At 46.0% G+C, this 23,711-nt stretch overlaps 1 protein-coding gene across 2 annotated transcripts in view; it reads left to right on the forward strand.

Moving 5' to 3' along the window:
• The window catches only part of mtus2a (microtubule associated tumor suppressor candidate 2a), a 65,069-nt gene that overhangs the window by 16,125 nt on the left and 25,233 nt on the right, over positions 1 to 23,711 (forward strand). For both annotated transcript variants that reach the window (XM_023805219.2, XM_023805220.2), the window contains exons 2-4: positions 14,325 to 16,457; positions 17,056 to 17,308; positions 21,815 to 22,018. In XM_023805219.2, the coding sequence (XP_023660987.1) occupies positions 14,589 to 16,457; positions 17,056 to 17,308; positions 21,815 to 22,018 (2,326 nt within the window). In that variant the 5' untranslated portion in view covers positions 14,325 to 14,588. The remainder of the gene's footprint in view (positions 1 to 14,324; positions 16,458 to 17,055; positions 17,309 to 21,814; positions 22,019 to 23,711) is intronic.

Raw genomic sequence — 23,711 nt, forward strand, 5'->3', positions numbered from 1 at the left:
ACCTCTTGTGAAAATTCAGCCCGTGACTCTGCACATGCACCTGTCAGTCTTTGCACACCGCTGGGCTTCATCGTCGTCATTAATAACGATATCTGTAATGCCAGGACCCCCCCCCAATGGAAAATGGGGGCTCTTCATCCATGTGCTAACTTCGGCAGGGAAATGGTGTATGGCAGTGGTCTCAAACTCCAGTCCTGGGGGGCCGGAGCCCTGTGTAGCTTAGTTCTTTCCCTGTTCCACCCCAAATGATTCAGCTCAACAGCTGTGTGGTAATTAGCACAAGGAGTTGAATCAGGTGTGTTAAATGAGGGGAAACCCAAACATGTGCAGGGCTCCGGCCCCCCAGGACTGGAGTGTGGCTTATGCCTTGGTGTGTGCCGGTCCCATTCGTATGAAGCACAGTGCTCTGACGACATGAAAGATGCTATTTAACAGCCACATTTCTCTGGCTTAATGTCCTCTTGATTGGTAAAGACATTTGCTGGTAATTGGTAAATAGCTCCATCAATCACCTGTCTTAAAACCAATATATTGACTGAACTGTGGTGATTTTGAAGGTGCAAACAGTGGATCTAAACGTCCAGGCCGGACGGCACTGATGTGTCGTGCATTGATTCCAAACCCTAATGAGGGCACGCCGGTTGGGTTATGCTAATGCCCCGCCCACACGGGTTAGCTGTGCTCTCCATCGCACCAAGACCAGGGGACATCAGCCCTGACAGCTGCAGCCACAGCACGACCGGGACCCTCACGCGTAATCCCAGATCTGCGTCGCCCTCCTCCCACAACACTGGGCTGCAGTGGGGTCATTCCGAGAGTTGACCTAACGCCCTTCAGCCCCACCCCCAACGTCACACGGACATCTGATTGGCTGACAAGTAAGTGGTTTTTGCAGCTCGTGAAGGCCTTTCCACCGCACTGTCTGCTATTACAGGTCACCAGGTTCCCAACCTTCGCCGCCCCACGCATGTTCAGTGCTGGCAGAGGATGTTATGCTGCAATGCTACCCCCTCCCTCAAGGGCATTGGGGTTTCACGCCAATAAATAACTGAAGACTTTAATGTCCAGTGGCTCCGATGGAAGGCTATTTGCAGCCCCGCAGACCCAAGGGGCATGTGTGTGAACACGTTCCCAACATGACCCAGAGCTGTCCAGTTCCAGCGCCAAACATTCGTGTTGATTAAACATTTGATCCATAGCCCCCCCTGTAGGCATAACCTGTGGTTAGTGTCGCTTTCCCATTTATTATTGTTTTTTTGTGGGCTGAAGCTCATACATTCCTAAATGTTGGGGATGTACATTGTGAAAATTGAGGCTCTGAGAGCTAAGGGTTACTGTATATGGGGAAGGGCAGGTGCCATCAGTCATCACATTGCTGTTTTTTTTTTTTGGGGGGGGGGGGTGTTCATTGGCGCAATGTGAACAAAGAGGAAGTAAAACCCCCTGGAGGACTGCAGAGGCTTTGCCTACTTCATATCTCCCCCCCCCCCCCCCCCCCCCAGTACCACACCACCCACCCAGCGCTCACAGAGAGAAGCAGGCATTCGCTCCAGCAGGATTCTCCAGATCCCCCCCCAGCCCCCGTAATGCTGAGGCTGGTGGTTACCATGGCAACAGAACCCGGGACAGACCTTAGCGGACCTTCTATAACTTTTCCCCGGTAGATTTGAATAACGACGTTATGATGCAAGCGTTCGCTTTAGACCAGGTGTGTGTGTCTGTGTGTGAGCGTGCATGCAAGCATTTATTTGTGTTGCGTTTCTATCCCGCTTGCGCTGTCATCATGCTCATTTCTGCTCGTAGCTGGGCATGTCGGCAGATCACGCTGCGCACGGGGGACCCTACCTGACAACAGTGAGATGGATGAGGTCTGTAAAGTCTCCCACACAGGCAACCTGATACTATAACATCTCACAGAGGGGTCGCTTCGGGGAGGCACTGAGCCGTTTGTCAGTTTTATAGGCGTGTTCTGTGCATGGGGGGCGTTTAAAAAAAAATTATAAAAAAAAATACCCTGACGAGTCCACAGGACATAATTATGCACGAGGAGCCAGAGCCAGGAATGTAAATAGAGAGGAAATGAAGTCTCACTCCCACCATGACATGTTACAGAGATTTACGCACCACATAAGCCTCCTCTGCTTTGTCCTCCAAGTTTTCAATGTAGTTATCAATATACCTCACCATTATTTTCGTTTTGGGCCTCCTAACGGCTCACAGAAAGCATGCAAACGTGGAAAGTATGCACAATAATGAAAATAATATATGCTTGGGTGTTGTAGAAGTGCAAAAATTTTTCTGTTTTATTGCGCATCTCCATTTTGCTTAGGGAAGCTCGGCTGCTTGTTATACGTACCGGACGCTGTGCAAACATAACACCAAACAATCACAGCCCTCCTTATTAGCTCCCTGTGCCGGGTAGAGCACAGGCAGACTGTAGCCGCATTAAATCTTGGGGGTCCTGTCCCACATTGGGGTCTCTCAGGATGGTGTTTAGGGCCCATTTTGGTTTATCTGAGGAAATAGTCTGATGAACAGCACACTGCTCATTTGTATGCAATTCAAACAGTTCTGAGTGCTAAAATTTTAAAGATTTCCCCCGTTCCTTTCTGTCAGAAGTGGGCAGCTTACAAGGGAATGGGACACTTGACTTCCACGAACACTTTAAAACCACAAAACATCTTTGGAGTTTTACGTACACAAAAATGTTCTAAGGACAAAACGAAAAATGATTGGTTCAGAGAAATAACCAATCAGATCCTGGTCAGTTGTCAAACCAACCAATCAGATGTCTTGGTCCTGCCTCTTCTAGTTGCTTGGACCCGCCTCTTGTACAATCTGATTGGTTATCTCTCTGAACCAGTCCCAATGATTTTTCATTCTGCCCTCAGAACATTTTTGTGCAAGTAAAACTCCCATGAGCCCTTTGCGGTCCCAAGTGGCTCTCCAGTAATCTCCTGGTGACTCGTGCCTGTCCTTGTGCTAAGAATGTAAAAGTTAATATATGTGTGTCCCCCCGCCCCCCAACAGCCTAACCTGACAAGCACCGGCTTGAGGAGGATGAGTAATTCATGGGGGTGAGTGATATGTAGCCCACCCGCAGCTGTTAGCATCACTGCAGAGACAAATTCAGTCCCCTCCCCCGGGAGATGGTACAAGTAAGGCTAGCACACCCACACGGTCTCTCCTCACCCTTAGTGGCTGCACACAGATGGCAAACGCAGGGGAGGGAATGGTATCGTCCAATCACTTTAGCAGAGTTTCCCACTCCGTACAGCAGGGCCCTTGTTGAAGGATATTGGGTCAAGTGTCTCACTGAGGTCGGAGTAACTGGGCCTTCTGGTCCCAAGTCATGACCATGGGGTTCTTGCTGAACCCAGTGCAGCTAACATGGACTTCACGTTCAGGAGATGTGACCAGCATGACCAAAAGAGCATGATACATAATCAGCCTTTGGCACGTGACTTCAGTTGGACATGACAGCAGCAGCTTCTGCATGCACATGGCTGCTGTATTGCTGAGGGGGGGAAAGGCAGACTCATGGTATTGTTATTCTTGGCATAGAGACAAAATTGCACCCCCGGCACCTGCGGCTGGGGCCTGACTGCTGACTCAGGTCCCTCGCCTCTGCTAAGAGATGGATGGTGAACGTAAGGGTTCTCGCTGAGCATTGCAGAGATCTGGAGCAGATCTGGGCAGCTATAACACACACACACACACACACACACTGCTTCTCTGTCCCACTCCGATCCCTGCATAACTTGCAGTTGCATCTGGCTGTCATCAAAGGCTCAGTGGGTGTGGCCAACAAAGAATGTGGGTGTGGTCATCAGTTGTAGGTGTGGTCATACATAGGACTGGGCGGAGCTAGCTGTACCCTTAAAACGTGAGTGTGGCTGTTTTATCTTCCTGCTCAGGCTGCACCTTCTGTTTTGCAAGCACAAGCAGCCTGACTCGAGGTGCTGCAGAGATATCGCATGCTGGCCTGCGCCGCCCACACCTACCTCCCGAGCCCCGTCGCGCTGCTTTTAAAAGAAAACAATGAATGAGTGATCGGCAGACTGGCGGGGAAGGAGAAATGGCAGAGCCTTGGCCGAGAGTGTTCTAGAGTGTTCTATTTATGGACGTCTGTATAAGTGGTCTGTCTACCTCTTCCAGGCCAGTCGTGTCATCCTTTAAGGATTTATACCCAGTACGCGAATCATTCCTGTCGCCAGTAAGTGGAAGTGGTGAGCTGCCAGGCAGGACGGAGATCCAGAGACCATCTCTGAGCAGAGCTGAGCATTCGGTGAGAGCAAAGGCAGAGCCGCTAGGCGTAGGTACATTTTTGCAGAAGGCTGGGGCCCCTCTCCCGGGTCTCCCATCCCATCGGCATCACCGAGAGCTTCCGGAAGGGCAGTATGAATGTGTGCATTCTGCGTTTTTTTCCAAGGAGAATTTTAATAATGGCAACGGAACTCGATTAATAATGTAGTGTTTCACGCTATGTCATCCACATGCCATTTCTTTTGTGGGGGGAGGAAGACTGCGGAAGCAGCCAGGGCGGGCTTATTCAGCTGAATCACACAAAGTCTCCTTAAGTACAATTAGTGAACTGATGCATCAAGAGTCTTGTCATTTAGAACACAGTTTGTTCCTCAATGTTAGTCCACTGATTTAATATCTGGGATGAACCCCAATCTAGAACTAAATCAATAATGAGTCCAGTTTCTTTATGTTCTGGAATCCAGGCTAATTGGGAGATGTGGAAATTATCCCCATTTGAGGGAATTCAATATTGTGGGTCTTTGCTTCTGAACAGGGCTCAATGAGGATAAGTAGCTGATGGGACACTTCATATTGAATTTTATTGCAGGAAGGCACAGTGTAAATGGCAGCAAAAAGCAGGTTAATCAGTAGAATAGATTAGCTTGTGATTAATGCGCAAACGAAGCACTGAGGAAGGACTTAGATGAGCCACACACACCTACAACAAACCATGGCAGTGCAGTTGCTGTACCTTGTTAGTCACAAACTGAACCCGTAAGTAGGACAGTTATTTCACACTCCCCTGTGGGGAGGGGGGGAGGGGGGGCTCGGATAAGGGGATTGTACCTCGTCCTGGCCAACTTGGATTAGCCAATAAGCCAGGCAAGAATGGATCAGGGTCTCATTGACTGAATTAAATCTCATCTTGTTTTGATTACGCCATAGGCTATCAGTTCTGACTCCCAAGTTTCGTTGTCAGTGGTCAAATGGCGAACTTTCAACTACCACCTTAAAAGAAACATTAAAAATAGACATTGCTGTTGATCTCAGAAAATTCTGATACTTGTCACCAGGAGGATCAAAACAGGCCACGTCTATCAAATCAAGAAGTAGTCATAATATTCACACGGTATTCAAGCAATTCACAGCTCATCTTTCTGAAGGATTTGATCTTCGTGTTACAAAGAGCTTTGGCTCTCATAATAGGGAACCAGGAAATGCCAAGTTTTGCTGAGTGTCATAAAACTGAAGCCAGTCAATTTATTCAGCTGCGTTTAGTATTTGCTTAATATCCAATCGTCTTCTTACTTTTAAGGATTCTGATTAAAGTTAGTTGCAACACTGGTTTCACTACTAGCATGGAAGGCAGGTGAACATGCTGTGGTGGTTCCTCTGGGACGAGCTGCTCCAATCTGAAAGGTCCAGGGCTGTTTCAGTCTGCCTGTCCACATTGTCCTCAGATAGATCTCCTCTTCCCAGCTTTTCTATGCCATTATTGACTAACATCCCAGGGCAGATTCAACACCTTATATGGGTTCTAATATCTACAAATCTAGAACCACCACCACCCCCCCAACCCCCCCCCCCCCACCTTGCTCAGCAAGATCCCCCAGTGTACCCCATCCTTCATCAGATTGCAAGTGCCAACCCCAGCGGGAGGTGCATAGAAAGGGCCCAGGATTTCTAACTGTGGCCCCGTTGACCTCCAATTAATTCCCTCCACCCACCCCAACAAGGACACTATTTCTGCAGTGTAATAATTTTTTGCTGATGTACGTAGTCCCACACAGGCCTGGCTCAGCGGAGTTCTCTGCATGGCATGCTTGAGTCGTCAAACAGTTGTTCAGTCGGCAGAACTGGTGGGGCAGTGTTCAAGGGGAATGCATGGTCTTTACCTAACTTAAAGTGCAGGTCCCAAACGCATGCAAGAGAACCCACAAAGAGTGGGAGAATTTATACCAGGGAACATGTCAACAAAGCCCGATCAGTACAAGAACATTCAGACATTGGATGGAGCAAGATAATCTCCAAATCCTTGTTTTCAGATACAGGCCCATTCAGTTCTTACATTAAAAAGCTGATCAAATAGACTGTAGAGCGCAGGACAAGAACACACAAGGAAGACTGGAGAGAGCAAGAGAGCGGGTAAGCGGAGGAGTTAGTGGAGTGAAGTTCAGAGATTTGTAGGTACACAAGGATGTAAGCGCAATGAATCACCATCATGAGGGTTCACCACATAGCACAGGAAGCAGGAGATCTACATCATAGACCAGATTATTAATAACACATACTAAACTGTGAAAATACAAACGTAGCGACGAATAAATTACAACAGTCATTACATTTGTGTAGATGTTGCGGATGTCATAATTGGGCTCATTGAATATGCGGTTGGGTCTCAGGCCTTTAGCTGGGCAATCAAGTTCCTTGTGGATTGTAGAAGTTGAGCTAGATGGGAATTCTGGTTGGATCTTGGATTCTAGGGCAGGAGGTTACATTTATGTTTATTTTGCACTTGCTTTTGTCCAAAGTCAGACAGAAGGCATACAGCTGTCAAGGAGCCAACCAGGCATACATGCCACTAGGCAGAGCAAAAAAAAAATGTACAAGTTAGTGTCGGAGAAACAGCTAAGCAATACGTTAACCTAACAATATTTTAAAATAAAGATAACGAGATTAGGGCTTGAGGTTTTTTTGTTTTTGATAGGTCAGAGGGAAAAGATAGCTCATCCTAATATCAAGGAACCATAGACGAGAAGCTAGATTCTCATATTTTCATATGGCGGAAGGATCTCCAGATGGTGTTGGCTTGCTTACTGCAGAGGGCCAGACAGGTTGTAGATCTTGATGAACAACTCAGTGGAGATGGATGTCACGCTGTTATCAGCTCTGTGCCAACAACGACGACTTGAACTTAATATGAGTGCCTGTTTAGAGCCAACGAAGAGAGACAAAGAAGGGTGTAAGTTTTTGGTTGAACGAATGCAAAGATGTGCTGCTGCATTTTGAAGCATCTTCAGAAGCCAAGCATTAAGGAGGTACAGTAGCTGCGCATGACTGGACTAGGAGCTGAGCTGCATATTCTGATGAATAAGGCCTTATCTTACTGTTATGCAAAGGATAGCTGGTCATCCATTATTACCCCAGTAGTTACCTGATGTGACTTGGAAACCTCTGACACTTGGAATGACCTACATGATGGACAAGGGTCAGACTATCTCAGAGGTGTTCCAAGTTCCAGGAAAGTCCTGCTCTTTGTTCTCTCCTGAAACAGCAGTCCTGCTAAGGGGACCTCACTAACATTTGTGCAGTAGACGTTGTGTTCAAATGTGTCCCTCCACTTTTAGCCACTGACTAAGCTGCTAAATATCAGGTGGAACTTCTCGCCTAAACCCCCCCCCCCCCTCCACCAAGCCTTGAGCAGACTCCCTCCATTGACTAATCTGTTAACAGTCACGGCACTTATGGCAATTAACACATGACTGGGCAGGCATGGGCGTGTCTGGTAGGCAGGGACAGTCAGGTCCCCTGTGGTGACTCACTTATCCACAAACTCTGCTCCAGTTTGACAGTTGTGTCTCCTCTTTTTCTGCTTGTTCATCTTTGCATATGCTGCAGCATGTCAGTTTTAGTCATCGGTGCCATAGTTGGTGTGTCGGGGGGGGGTTCCACCTCGCAGGAATCGGTGGGACATCTGGCCTAGAAATGTCTTAATAGGGTTCCAGCCAAGATTTTTATATTTCGCAGTTAGTTATGGTCCATGGCAGTGAACATACAAATATGTGACATACTTTTGCTGGAGATGCATTCCGCTCTCTTACCTCCATGATGTTCATCCTAACTACATTCCTTTGCCTCCAGAAGTGGCCATTGGTTGCCTTATACAGATGGTCCATTTAAGCGTTGGCTTCCCGTGGCTCCCCAGGGAAAGCATCTGTCAAATAGAGTCCGGAAGTTGGAATGGGGGGGGGGTGAGATGTGTGTCGATCCTGCACTGAGTGTCCAACAAGTGTTACAAGTGTCTTTACTGTTTGTTGGGCAGCTGATCCTCAGTCCTGTAGCACAAGGTCCTCATGTACCGTATTTCCCCTAAGAGCTGCACCCTTTGTTTTGACACAATTCACAGGGATAAAAGAGGGAGCATTGTTTTTTTTCCCATTAGTCTTAGGGAGCTGTTTGGGTTGGGGAGGCCAGCGGGGGTAAAAAATGGTGTGACACACAAGAACTTAAGAAGTGGGTGCTGTAATTTGTATGCTCTTTCTACCAGGATGAATCCTCCTAGGTTAATTAACCTCCTGTGGATGGTAGATTTTGCCGTCAGGCTGCAATTTAACACGCATACTGCGAGAGAGGGAAGGTAGCAACACTCCTGTAATAAAACAAAGGTTTAATTTGGAACTGAATTCCTGATCAGAGGAGTTGAATATGTTTGATTGCAGCTACTAAGTCGCACATTTTACATTTTCTTGGGCAGGGATTTTTAACCTAAATACATGTACTAAAAATAAAAGGGAGGGCCCCCTGGGATGGTATAGATGTTAATAATGAATAGTCTGTGAACTGTAGCTGAAGGTTCCTTGCATTACAAGATGCCAAGGCTCCAGCCTGGCACCTGACTATAGAAAAAGCCAGTGGGCAGGATCGGGACTTCAGTGGGGTGGCTTTGAATAATCCCTTTTGGTTGGGGTACATCAGGGCCCCTGAGCACGCTGTGCTTGGTGTCTTCGCAGAGAGCCTCTTTGATGGGAAATCGCCATCCAGCGTTTCCGCCTCCCAGTCCCACCCCCCACCTTCACAAATTCCATCTCTCCACTCTTGACTGACCCAGGCTTTCTATTTCCATATCAGGAAGGAAACAGGTCCCTTAATTAAGCTCCAGGGTGCCCCCTCCCTCTGTCAGTTCTGTAAAGCAGTAACACCCCCCACAGCCCCCTGCCCAAAATTCCAAAAACAACACCATGACTTGTTTATAAACAATGCAGACTTCTGCTGGGAATGATGGTGCCCAAATCAAAAACTGTGAATGACCTTTTTTCCCTTTTCCAAACCATACCATCTCCTTTTTATGCTATTTTCTTATTTAAATATTGAATGAGAGCAATTCCAACTTTCAGTAGGGTGGAACCGAAGGAACGAGCAGATCTGAAGCTTTTGCACATCCAACATCAGGGTCAGGCAGCTGACGTTGATTTGTATGCAAACACAAATTTGCCACACATGTCGGAGAATTACACACATTTCCACAGTTAATTAGCATGATGAATAACACCCTAACCATGGACGACAACACACACCAACTGGGATTTGGGAACAAAGGATCAACACTGTTCTGGGTGACCATCTTTTCCCCCCCTCCTATGTCCCATCTGATATACCAACGCATGTTCATTCACTTGCGAAGGATGTTGTTGGATTCCATGAAAAATTGATTCTTTGCATAAATTCATAGTGGAATGTTTCACCATAAGTTGATGGTCTTGTTATAGGGTGACTCTGGTCGAGAATTTAAAAAGATGCTATCGTCTCGCTTTCGCATTAACAGTGGACTGTTCATTTCCCGCCAAAAGAATAGAATGGGACAGTCCATTATCACTGCGGTTCCACAGCTCAGCTTTGGATTCTTGTCAGTCATGCTTCTGGCGTCAAGAACATCCTCTGCTTTTGTTCATGCCGTACAGCTTGTCCTTCTCATGACCACGGTCTTCCAACAGAAGGCAGGGAGCAAATGTTGCGTGCCTTCATGACCATGAGATTATTGCCAGGTCACTGAAGTGATCCGGGGGGGCAGGGGGGACGCCATGTATAGGGAAATATACCCACCAATCAGAGCAGATCTGCTTCAGCGGCCTGGTAGCAGTAACATGTCATCCGAAATCCAGCTCCACGGCCGGAACAAGCATGGTGCAGTGGTGACATGGGTAATCATCCACTGGTCAGTGCTTCAGACTCCAGAGCAGCTGCTCAGAGTCAGGGGTCGTGGAGTCACTGCCATGGAGTCACTGCCATGGAATGATGTGATGCTCACACATTGCACCGATGGACTGTGTGTTGTCTTGTATCTGCCACTGACTAGAGGAGATAACAGGGCTTTGTTAAAACTGCAACACAACTGCAAGTAACAGTTTTTATTTTTTGGGGGGGGGAGGAGAGGAAATTTAGTTTGAGTTCTCCCAGTGCACATTAGGGGCACTATTAAATCATACATCTAGGGTAAAATATTGACAGAGGAACATTCCTGTGGAAAAACAGTACTTCCTAGGCTGAAGAAGCAAGTGGATTATGGCATATTTCAGCAAAAAAATTTAAGAAAAACAACTATTTCAAAGGTTATGAGCTTTGAATTGGCCAGCCTGCTGCAATGCACAACCAGGGAGCCCCTTTAAATCTAGTCCCCAAGCTAATTTTTGGCAGTTATGGGAACAAGTCCAGTGTGTAAGTTCAGTCTGAAGTGGCATACTTGTTACGGCACTCCATCTGTTATGCAAGATAAACCAAGGTTACCCCCAGGTCCTGGGGGAGAGTAACAGCAGGGAGGAGCAGGAAATAGGTGGGGAGAGAATATTAGCCTGTCTGTGCACCCCCCCCCCCCTTAAGATGTTGGTAGGGTGCTACACTTACCCCAGTCACTTGTCACAAACAGGAGCTGAAAGACAAATAAAAGTGGTAAACTTTAACCTCCTCTCGGCAGTGGTGTGTGGCTCCGTGGCTTGCAGGGTAGTGCCTGTGATCGGAAGGTTGCTGGTTCAAATCCCAGGATCAGCAGAGTGATTTTGGTGTCGGGCCCCCAATAGCTCTAGGAGCTGTGTGACCCAGCTTGCTCAAAAATCCATGTTGCTTTGGGGAAAAATAAAATACAAGTGTCTGGGGCTATTTTGCTGACGTAAACCCTCACTTCATGCTCACAGTGCCAGGTTTTACACCAACGCAGTCAGAGTATTTGCATCTCACTTGAAAATAAAACCACAGAATACCACAAAATTTAAAAAATGAATATATATATATATTTTATGATATTACAGTCCATGATGGTATAGAAGCACATTAGTGATATCTAAGCTTCCGTATACTATTCTATATACAGTTTCTCTTTTTCCATTTCTTATGTTCTTCTATTTATTACAAAGAATGGCAGTCGCTTTGTTTTTTTGTCTGCTGTTTAAACCATGAAATAGTTTCCATTCCCTTTAATCTTCGTGTTTGGCTGTTGATATTAATCACCTTCAACATTAAAGTGTTACGAGTGTGTGGGTGGCCGGACTGGCCTCCGGGGGGCGTGATGGGTCAGGGCTTGCTTAAGCAGCACCCTCCAAGGCCACCATCTCCTTAATCACCGAGAACATCCTCTGCTCGCAGCCACCGTGAAATGAGATTCATAGCATGGCTGGTCTCGCAGTGTGCACTGGCCTCTGATCTCTCCGACACTGGATGTCACAGCAGCTGCAGACCCCACTGGTACCTGGCATTTTTGGTTTGTGGTCTGATCGCGACACTGGATGTCACAGCAGCTGCAGACCCCACTGGTACCTGGCACTTTTGGTTTGTGGTCTGATGGGACAACCTAGATCACCCCAACTTTTCTTTTTACCTCTCTCATTTTTATCTCTAGTTTCCCATGTAGGTTGATGTATCGTAAGTGGTTAAGCTAATTACAAGATAATGAGCCTGTATGACGAAGCTCAATTTCTTCCTAGCCGGATAACTTGTAGGATTTAAGAAACCCCACTTTAAATGGACTTTATCTTCATTCAATTACATTTAGCCCAGACTACCTTAACTTGTCAGATTTATCTAGCTAACAGAGAAATCTTGATTTGTGATACAGACCCGCTGTCATTGATTCATTCTTTGTTTTCAGAGCTCACATATAGTTCACTGTTCGCTTCTCCTCCGTCTCATTTTTCCCCCTCATTCTGCAATTCGCCGCACATCAGTCTTCATCTCTGGTAATTGCTCTCTTCCCATCCTTTTTCCGTTGTTCTTGGGAGCAGTGATTTGAAAATTTTATTAGAGAACAGGGCCGTCTGTTGCCGTCTGCTGCTGCGGAAAAAAAACAATACACGATGCCCCCAGAATTTAATTTGAAATCCTGTGAACTGCAGAGAAATTTGTGAACCTGCTCCTATAATTTTTAATTTCCAACAATATTAAACATCATTAAACCGGAAAATCAGGATGCATGACTTAGAGCACTAGCATCATTATGGGTGTTAATTTTTTGCATTACATGGATGGATGGATGGATGGATGGATGGATGGATGGATGGACATAAAATTAGTTGGCCTCCAACAAAATAAAGATTGTACTTTGAGCCAGGAGTCAGACTGCAAGGTTCTTCACTGCATCTTCAGAATATCTCTTTCTAACTACGTTTAGAAAAATGGACAGACATGGCTGCAGGAATCGGATTAGAGCGTGACACCAAAATCCATCTCAACAAGCGCCACTTTGAAAAATTGAGCAAATCGCAAGTGCCTTGGAAATAAACGGTTCTTACGGGCAAAGAGCCGGGTTCTGTCATCGGCGGGGGATTTCCTCTCTGCCGCTTCGACTTTGGCTGGGCTGGGCCCGTCTCTGCTTTGGGGGTGAGATCACCCCTCCCCCCCGTTAAATGCATGTGCTTCTCGTTCATAGACATTGTTACTTGCAGAAGAAGCCTACCCGGGTCCCCCACTCCTAGCAGGAATTTTCAGGTTCTAGGTTTGCATTAAATAATTAAACTATAATAGCAGCATTATTCTAAACTTACGACCTCTCAATTTCCAATGCAGATTAATATACTGGAGGTACTTGCTTAAGATGCGTAACAGAGCCAGAAGCTAGTAAAAATCAAAGCTGAGGTCTGTTAATTTTTAGGGAAATTAGAGGTAGCTGCTGTGTGGTTCTGGCTTTGGAGGGTTTTTTTTTGTCTTACATGGTGGGATATGAATACAAACACACACACACACACAAACATATACATACAAGAATCAGGCTGGTGTTTAAATTTGGGGTGTATAATTGGTGTCCCGTGTTTGTTGCTGGTGCGGTGATGTCCTGGGCCTCCGGCAAACTGGGCCGGGGTTCCGTCCTCCATGCCAGTCTGGTATCACTGTAGCTTCCCTAATGTCTAGAACCGTGCCGGCTTCTCCTCCGTAGAGCTCTTGCTGGTCAAATTGGTGTCCTTCTTTCAAGGACGCCAGCTTCTCTGAGGTTCCAGTACCTTCCCTAATTAGTGGCTTCCAGTCACGGTCGATTAGGGACGGAGCACTTGTGTGTGTGTTAGTAGTCAATGTCATAACCATGTGATTGTCGTGGAGTGTGTGTGTTTTGTTATCATGTAACTATGAGTGTCGTGTAAATTGTTAGCTTCCCTGGCTACGTCTCCGCTAATATTAAACAAGTAGCGGCTGTCAAAAAAGATAGCAACTTACGTTTTAAAAGAGCTGTCATCTCCTTTATTAAAATGACTCGCCACGATACGTTTATTTGCGCTCTGTATGTGGGTCTGCTGCACTGAAAACGTTCTGCGCCTTATGGGGATCAGCGCGACGTAAAACAAACATGATGGCAGCAGCGTTTTAAGTATGTAACTAATTGTTCTTGTCATTGTGCGCCATTTCTTTTTTGTCCGGGCATCGTTTGAAGTGTGTAGCCACCTTTAGTGGCAGATAGGTGAAAGTCCCGGAGACACTGTTTTTTCATGGAAATTCACACATGATTACAAGACGTAATGTTTATAGTGATTGAGAACTCTCGTGTGAGCTGTTTGTGCTGTTAAAGTTCTGTTAAAATAGTAATCGGGTAAAATTTTCGGGTAACACTTTACTTAAGAGGACACAAAAAACTTGGTTGCTTGGTTACTACTCAAGAACAAATCATGAACAAATATAGTTCCTGCAAGAAAAAAACATGAATGATCATGATTACTGATGAACAAACAATGGAATTACTATGTAACTAACACTTAGTTACTGGTTAATTAATACATTATGTAAACATGTACTACTACATTACATTTATGCCCCCTCAAGTAGTGTTACCAATTTCCTTATAATTTCCTGTATTTGTTTACATGTGTTTTCCTTCTTTATCATAGGTTATTCAGAAGAGCTTGTTGTCTTCAAGGGAAACCTCAGCCTGAACTTTTTTTCTGTGGTTCTTTTTACATCATACATAAATAGTCATTGCAATATTGACGTTGATCGAAAGGTCAGATAACAATGGAAAAATAAACTATCAGCTTGTTCTGCAAAGCACTAAGATTGGAAAAGTGTAGAAATCTGGGGAAGAGGCACATGAACCAATTTCCGTTGATGGCTGAAAAACCAATCATCATCTCCTGAAAGCATCACTGGACATTATGAGTTTACAGGGCAATCTCAGTAGCCCCTTCACCCCTGAACCTCAGGACAATGAAGGTGGAGAGACCAAAAACAACAACAAGCCAGCATGTTTTGTATCCCAGGGTGATACCAATGCCAACGCCATCCAGGTGGAGGTTACAGGCTATGTGGGCACTCCACCTCCGCTGGTATCTCAGAGTGACAGGCAAGACAAGATTGACAGCTGGGAAATGGATTCCCCAGTTGATGACCCTGACCTGGAAGAGTTTGAGCTGCTAGAATGCCAGGAACTTGAGGCTTTCTTGGAAGCAGAGATGGAACATCATGAGAAAGCAGATGAGGCTATGCCAGTAAGTGAACTACTTTCTGGCCAAAACATTGTAGAGTTTAACACTGCTACTGCTGAAATTATGAGTGATGGACAGAATGATGCACATGAAGAAGACAAAGCAACCTCAGGTGGAGGAAGGTCCATATCGCACTTCCATTCAGGGAATGATGCTTTGGTATCTCGCCTCTCTGCTTCCATTTCTGGGGAAAGCACTGGACAGGCACTTGCCACAGACTCCCAGGTTACTTCAGTTAAACTGAACTGGGCCGCACAACCCATACGCACTACCTCAGCCAAATTTGGAAACTTACAGCGACCAAGTAAGTCTGTTGTCCTCTGTGGAATGAGCATGGTGCAATCCAGCAACAACAATCTAAACAGGAACTCCTCTACTCTATCTCAGGAACCTTCCCAGGATGCACCACTGGAACAAGCAAGCCATGGATTAAAAAGAGGCCCTGCTGAACAAGACTCTGGAACACTTATCAATGGTGCGGGCAAATGTCAGCAGAAGATGATGGATACAAAGGAGAGAAAGCACTTACAACAGCAGAACACCCAAGAAAAAGAAGGTGGTGAACATAATGCACGTAAGAAGATTTACAAGCCAGGATACGGTGTGTCCTCTGACCCAACAACCAGTGAAAGGGTACAACTAAGTCAACAGCTACTAAACCGCATATCCTGCACTGAAACAGATAAGGGACTGTTTGCAGGTCGTTTTGTTGTGGAAAGTCAATCCTTGCACCTAATTTCCCAGTCTCCAGAAAGATCTAGTCACAAGACAAATGAAACGGTTGCTGAGAAACCAGAGCAAAAAACTCATCACCAAGGAATGTCCAGTCACACAGAGCCTAAAACTGTTCAGAAAGAGCACTCAGGAGATCATGAGCAGAGCACAACTCCGTCCAGCCTGGAGAACACGATGAACCTGACTCCGAGGTCTTGTGACAGCCCCACATCTGCAATGAGCCATTCAACTCCCAAGACTATAGGGTCACCAAAGAAGAGACTCTTATCTCCTAGCAAAGGTGCTGGTTTTCGTATTTCTCATCCAGATCTTGACAATGATCAACAGGTGCTCATGAGTGGGCTGAAAGCCCCTTCCAAGGTGTGTGTCAGCAGTGGCATTCCGAAACCAATCCTTCATCATCCATCTAAAATAATGGAGAAGACTGAGCTGGAAAACAGTAATGAGAGGTCCCCTCCACCCAAGCCCAAAAATGTTCGCCCCAAGATTATCACATACATACGCAAAAGCCCTCAGGTCAAACCACATGGGTTGGAGGCACCATATGAAGTCTCCACTCTACCCACAAGGCTCACAGCTTACACCAGCTCCCCATCTACCAAGGATTCGAAAGCACTTGTAGACCCCAGGACCTCACCAGTGCTCAGTGCATCCAACCTGCTATATGACAAGTATCGACAGGAGATGCAGAAGACACGCCTTTTTCCGACAGGACTTATGGTCTCTGGAATCAGACCTCCAAGCCATAACATCCATCCCAAGTTGACGGGGAAACCTGAGGGCTTCTGTGGAGACCTGCCTGAGGTGAAATGGGGCAAGGGAGCGGTTTATACACGTTTGTGTGTGACTGTATGATTCGGCTTGTTTTAATTTCAAGGTTGTAAGATTAAGGACTCTGTCCTATGCCACTGGCACCTTCCAGACGGTATTATAACGCTCATGAGAGTTTTACTTGCACAAAATTGTTCTGCAGGCAAAAGAAAAAATGATTTGTTCGGAAAGTTAGCCCATCAGATTATAGAGGAGGTGGGTCCAAGCAGCTAGAAGAATTGGGATAAACCAATCAGATGTCTTGGTCCTGCCACCTCTAGTTGCTTGGACCGACCTCCTCTACAATCCGGTTATCTCTCTTAAACAACCATTTTTAATTCTGCCCTCAGAACAGTTTCGTGAAGCTTCTTCACAATATGATGACCGTTTCAATAGTTTCTAACAAAATCCACCTCTCTGTACAGCGTTCCAATATTTAGCAAGTCTTGACGGTTACTGTATGTGCTGTATTCACTAGAGTTTTGATAGTTTTGATGGTACTAGCTAAGATATTAATTAAGAAAATTAAGAAAATAAAGACGATATAGCACAGTGTCAGGGAGACCAAAGCTGCAGCGTGTCTCTCTTTCAGGGGGGCAGAGATGACGTTAACCTTGGGGCTGCCAAACAGAAGGACATGGCGGCCTCTCAGTTCGGCTGCCACGAGGCTGCAGGTGTGTTCCGTGCACCGAGGGCCCTGAGGCCACAGCTGGGCCTTGGAGCTGTCAACCGGATCCCATCCATGAAGAACCGGATGCTCCTGGCTGGTCAGAAGTCTGCTTTAGTCGTGAGCCAGCCAGTGCAGGCAGTCACCCCCATTTCCCATGCTCACCAGGACCCAGCAGGTGAGAATATCATACTCATTTGCAGCACTCCGTCCAAATTTGGTAAATAAAAAAAGATTGATCCATTCCTTTTGTTTTCTCATGAAAGAGTCATTTAAGTGCCCATGTGGTTCAGAGAAATGCTCCTTTCCGAGGAGCTAATCAGAATTTAGTCTGGGTTTATCAGATACTGAGACTTCAAGCAATTCTCCAGAGGATTTTCCCTGCTCCAGAAATGTAAGCTTTCAATGAGGGAGGAAAGACGTGCAGAGAGAGTATGATGCACCTCGGCAGCTGGAGGCCGCATGTGCGCTTCTGTAATTGAATAGATAATCTCTACAGAGCCTGGCACCTTGTCAGGGGCTCGCGTGCTGTCTGTCTCCCTGCCCGAAAACAAACCACAGATCATGAAACCAGAGATCACGGAGAGGAACCTTCATACCGCTTTCACAACTCATGATTGATCTGTATCAGTTGTACTTTTTTGCTTGATGTTACACTTACCTTTTCCTCCTAAATGCACACCAAAGCTCATTCACGTTTCGACTGGCTGCTCCCAAAAAGAAAACATGAAATGGACAACAAACACAAAAATGTTAACACTGTAGCATTGTGTGTTTGTGTGTTTGTTTGTTTGTTTATTTGAAGAAATTCAAAGAAAGGTCTTTATTTTGTCTGAACACCTTTGCGTCACTTCATGACTTTTTATCAGCCGTCCCTTTTGCACACACACACACACACACACACACACACACCCATTTGGCATCACACACATCTCTACGCTGTTAGCGGGTTATGCACCCTAATAAGTCCTCCTAATGCATATGTATTCATCCTGATCTTGGGCCTCAGGGTACCTAGAGCCTTTGAAGTGGAAAGCAATTAACATTTAAGTACCGTTGGTTAATTCCTCTGGTGGGATAACCCCCCCCCCCCATTTGGGGTGACTAGGTTGTGTTACAGCCAGTGTTACACATCACTACACCCATCCACCCCCAAATAAACAAGCATGAATAACACGTGACACACTGTGCTGGTTGCCGGAAATGACCTTCCTCTGTGATGCTCTTCCACCGTTGGAAGGCGATGGCTGCATGGATAGGCCCCGAGGTCCCTCACAGTTGGGATGAATGAAATGACCATCTTTGCCTGTTCTCCGTAGAGGTTGTGTCGTTGTAATTTGGTCCCGGGGACTTTGGCCTGGGCTGAAGCCACGCCGACCGGCGACTCCCGGCGGTCCGCTGTGCGCCAGCCGGCCGGCCCGGCAGCTTTGATCCGGCTCGCCGCAGGGTCTCAGGTCTTGAAGGGGAGCGGGGCGACATCCCACCCCACCAATCTGTCCCTGACTGCTGTCGCTGGGCCCTGGAATGAAGAGAGAGGCTTTGATACCATTGGAAGGTTATAGTGCCCACATACCAGCCTATAGTAATGCCGCAGGTTGGTAGCCAGCCTATATTTGGTTGGTGCCAATTTCCAGCCTATAGGAGGGCTGTGCTGGCTTCTCTCCAGCCAATCGCAGGGCTTTACAAACTGGTCTCCGCTCAATAATGGGGCTTTACTGCCTCCCTGCCCTTGTTGTTCTCATTAATATACTGCATGCATTTTTTTAAAACCTATTTCTTAAGAGGGGCATCATCCACACATTTCACATCGCAATACTAATGATCATGGCCAATACATGTATGTTTGTTTTATTCTGAGTTTCAGTTTGAAGTTGTGAAGCTGCTCTGTAATTTCTACTGTTGTTTGCATTTAAGTCTCATTAATTTCACAGTGAGTCACAGTTCCTCTGTTAAACATGGTTTAAAGTAGTTAAGGGTTTTTTGCCCGCATTGTTATTTTTTGTGGCGATTACAATTGTGACCGCAACAGCGTAATCGGTCAGCACGGCAACAGTGCCGATAGGTCAATGACCTTGCCTCCCTCTTCCTTCACAATCTCCCTCCAGGTCAGGAATCATAATCACCATGTTCTAGAACAGAGGTCGGAATGACAGGATGATGCATGAAAAATTTGGGAGCCACTGACCTGTGACCTGGAATTGAAATTTTATTGCACCCCCATCTCTCTTTCTCCACACCCAGATGAATTAAAATGGGGGGTGGGGGGCAGCACAGAGGGTCGGGGTTGACATTCATCTTTAATGATCTTGACCTTATCGGGGAGGAAAGATGGGCCTCAATGTCATCAAAGCCCTAGACTCAGGACTGTGGGGGAACATGCAGGGTTTGATCGATGGGTCTGGTGGGATGTAGGTTTCCTGTAGAACTCTTTAATTTGTCCCATTATTCACTATTCTTGTGCCACCCATGAATTTAAATCTTAGTAAAGCCAAGTGGCTTTTGATGGTGCTTTTGAATTTGGGGTAAAGTACTTTAGGTATTTTATCAAACTGACTCCCATTAAGATTATTTAGTTTGAATCACACATTTGTTTAGTTTTTTTTTCCATCTTTTCAATGAGGTGCTTTTTCATTCCATTCATGCAACCCTTGAAGTTTTTCTCCGACACGGGGGGGAATTCAAGGACTTTTTTTCAGCTGGGTGTCATAAGAGGAGTCATAATCCATACAGAGGGGCCAGTCTTATAATTAGTGAATGATATGGTTTGAATCAGTGAGTGACAGGAGACAAAGCACTCCGGGGACCAATCAGCTTTCAGCCCTGTGCCCCCTCCCCTGTATACACCCCTGTTTCTGTAGTTCACAATAGGTGTGTCATCCTGGAGATATGAGAATCAGGTCTCCCTTTCAGATTGTAAATCTCTTCTATTCTTTTGTTGCACGTTGTTCGTCACTGGCCGTTTGATGTCTTCATTTTTTTATTTAATTCTTTTAATTCTCCTTGGCCCTCTTCTCCAGCATTGAAAGGGTGAGTTTGTATGGCGCTCTTTGATGAGGAGTGTTAGGTCCCTGGGGTTAGGGTCTGTCTGTCTGTCTCTGCCTCCGTTTTTATCTCTCTGATCCTTGGCCCAAGTGAGCCTCAGTGAGCACTATAAAGGCACTGAGATACCTGAGGTACCACTTTTGAATCTTTCATCTTCTCTCGTCTCACATGCTAGGCCTCACCTGCCTTCCTTAGATTTGTGATGTGATTTTATAGCTGGCATCTTTCAGTCCATCAGCCAGTCGCCATTTTATCTTTGTGTGCCTGTTTATAGGGTCTAATTGTTCTCTGTGTAACAGCCTCAACATTAAACTCCGAAGTTTCATTTGCCTGAACCAAAGAGTTTGATGTGCAACAGGGACGCTCTTCTGCTTGCGTAATCATTCAGCCTCTGTTATAAGTAATAGGGCGGTGTTACGAATCACTGCAGATTGAGATTTCCAAATTTCTGTATTCCTGTGATATATTGGCTATTAGCAGTCGCCTGGCAGACACTTGAAGCTTGCCTTGTTGCCACCCTGAGACAGCCAGGAATGCTTAACATTGTCCTTTTATTAAAACCGGAAAGGTTTATCTTCTGCACTTCCTGTTTGTTTTTGGGAGGAGCCAGGTGCGTTGCTGTGGCAACAGAAGCTGCAGGAACAGGGTTTAAACCAGGACATTGAGTCATGCACCCGACAGCACACTATTAGCATAATGTATATAAGCTTGAATTGGCTGGATATCCTCAAACTTTTCATATTCTAAAATAGCGTTTCTCGACCCGTTCCTTAGGGACCTCCAGTCAGGACACACTTTTGTTTCCTGCCAGTTCTCTGCCCACCTGTACCAGGTATTCTGTGTTCTTGATTGCTGGATTGTTTGCTTCAGGTGCGCTGGGAGCTAGGAGAGAGCAACACTGTGGACTGTCTGGAGGTCCCCAGGGACTGGGTTTAGAAACACTGTTCTGTAACCATTCTGTCAGCTGTTATACAAACAGTGAGCGTATCATTACAGAGACAGCACCAAGTGTTGCAGATCTCTCAATAATAAATCCGGCTTCCCTGTAATGTTCTCTACTTCCAACACTATAGCCTACTTATCCTCACTGTCTGCTAAAGACCCCTGACTCAGCTTCACAAGTTGCATTTTTTAATGCTCACTGTAATTATTCATGTTGAACCTGCATCCAAGCTTCTTACAAATGAAATGATCTCCCCTTTATCTGACTCACCAGGAACAGCCTTTCAATGGAAAATGGTATATTCAGTTTTTTTTTTTTTAATTATATAGCATTTTTGTCTTGCGCTCTGGAGCCTAAGTGTGCTCTGCAAGTTTGGTGTGATTGCCTGTGAAAAGGCTTTTTCTAGCTTCAGGTCACAGCATTTAAATGAGGGGTTAGTGGCTGTAAAAAGGGGAAAGCTGTGTGTGTTTTTATGGTGGGCGAGCTGCAGCATATGGATACTGAGGAGCACTGCATGTTCTTGAGAAGAAGATTATCGCTCCCATTTTACAGGCGTTTTACCTGCTTTTTCAAGATGCCACCAGCTGTTCCAGAGCCCCAAACATTCAGAGACATTAGTTCTAGAACTTCTGATAAGAGAACCCAAGTGTCAATGTAACTGTCATTCTGTTCTTTTTCTTGTTGCCCCTCCCCTAAAAGATCAGAAGAAGCCCACCCCTGTGCCAGCCCCCAAGTCCTTTCTGCACAAACCCGGGCAGTCGGGTCTGCGTCCCCCTGGCTATTCCCGCCTGGCACCTGCCCGTCTGGCTGCCTTTAGCTTCGTCCGGAGTGCCAGCATCTCATCTGCATCCAGCAACCAGTCAAACGACAGCACCCGCAGCGACCCCTGCCGCCCTGTTAATCGTAAGTCTCTATCCAACCCCCCACCCAACCCTTTCTCCCATCCGCCAGAAGACTGTCAACATAATACCATGTTGAACACTGCTGGCCGGATGCCCGGGCGTCCCCTGTTTGCGTTCTCTCGTGCACTATGCTTGTTAATGAGCTTTTAACAATCTAGCCGCGATTTGCATGTCCAGACAAAATCAAATCTAATCTAACATTTTAGAATTATTATAGAAAGTTAGAAATGATTAAAAAAACACATATTGAATTGTGCAATAACCAAAAAAAGTATTAAACAAAAACATTCATTTGTTGAGGGGCAGGGGGTGAGGCTGCTCTGTGGGCTGAGACGGGACTCAGAAGGTTGCCAGTTCAAGTCCCGTGCTCAGCAGAGTGATGCCCCCATTGGGCCCTTGAGCAAGGCCCTTAACTCCATTTACTCCAGGGACTGGCTGACCCTGCTGTCTCCTCTACATCAGTGGCCTCCTGGGATCCTTTCCCATCTGTCCTGAAGGAGCTCCCACATATGCTGAGCTCTCATTGGCTGCTTTTCCTTCACTCTCTGGTCAAACTCCTCCAAAACAATCTCTATTGTGTTTAAGTCAGGTGGCCAGGTCATATGATGCAACACTATCACTCTCCTTTGTGGGTGGTTTGGTGTGTCCAAACTTTTAACTGGTACGGTACGTTGCTGATGAATGTATGTTTTTTTAGGCTAATAACCACAGCGTTCGCTTACAAGGTGAGTGCTGATGTCCCGTGCGCCCTCCCCCAACTAAGCTGCTCTTTACTGGAATCGATCATCCTGGGAGTCCCTTGTCAACAAGCTGCCTTACGTCCCCGAAGCTGGCTCTGAGCATGTGACCATGTGACATGCCACCAAAAATTCAATTTCCTAATCGAGAAACAGCCCCATTAATCCCTTTGCCTGCCGCAGCTGTGCCACAACATCTCATTATCTCTGTGGTGCCACTTAGCTAGAGAGTCAGCTATAAACTGTGTTACCGCTGATATGAATGTCTGCTAAGTACCACACAGAGAGCTCAAACTCGCTGTTGACAAAGCTAATTTATTTACATAGTGTAACATCATAATAGGTAGGCTATAGATGCTTGAATATATTTGTACTTAAAGTTGCGGAAAAGGCAATTCTGCTGCATGTTAAATGTTCATTTATTAAAATATAATTTATGTCAGTTTTTCTGTTAATCTCAAATCTAGCCTGGAAGTCTGGAGGAAAGAGGATAGATTACTGATTCTCCAGTATCTTTACAGACTGAAGGTTATGATGCAGGATCGACACATTTTGCTGCTCTCTGGTTGGCAGTTGGCAGTCACCTGACAGATTTAGTGGGAGGTACTTGCAGAGTCCCTAGCTGAGGTCACCATATGTGACCTATATCAGCTATTGGCAGACAGCCGCAGACCAGCTACACCTTGCTCTCACTGTAGAAGTCTGTTTTCCTACTTACCACTATATGTGCGATTTGCATTTTCACATCAAAGCCAGTCACTCCTTTCCTTTTGGATCAGCGATTATCTCTGCAGGATAAAAAAGCTCTATTTAAATGATCCAGCCCCAGGGGGGCAAGAGATAAAAAAAAGTAATATTTCACCCTGCCTTTGACTTCATCTGTTCCTGGTGCCTCTCTCCATCTACGTCAGGGTGCAGACGTGTTACATAAGCCGAGCATAAAATGTTGTGGATATT

This window comes from Paramormyrops kingsleyae, chromosome 18, assembly GCF_048594095.1.
Source record: "Paramormyrops kingsleyae isolate MSU_618 chromosome 18, PKINGS_0.4, whole genome shotgun sequence".
In the NCBI taxonomy this organism is placed as follows: Eukaryota; Metazoa; Chordata; class Actinopteri; order Osteoglossiformes; family Mormyridae; genus Paramormyrops; species Paramormyrops kingsleyae.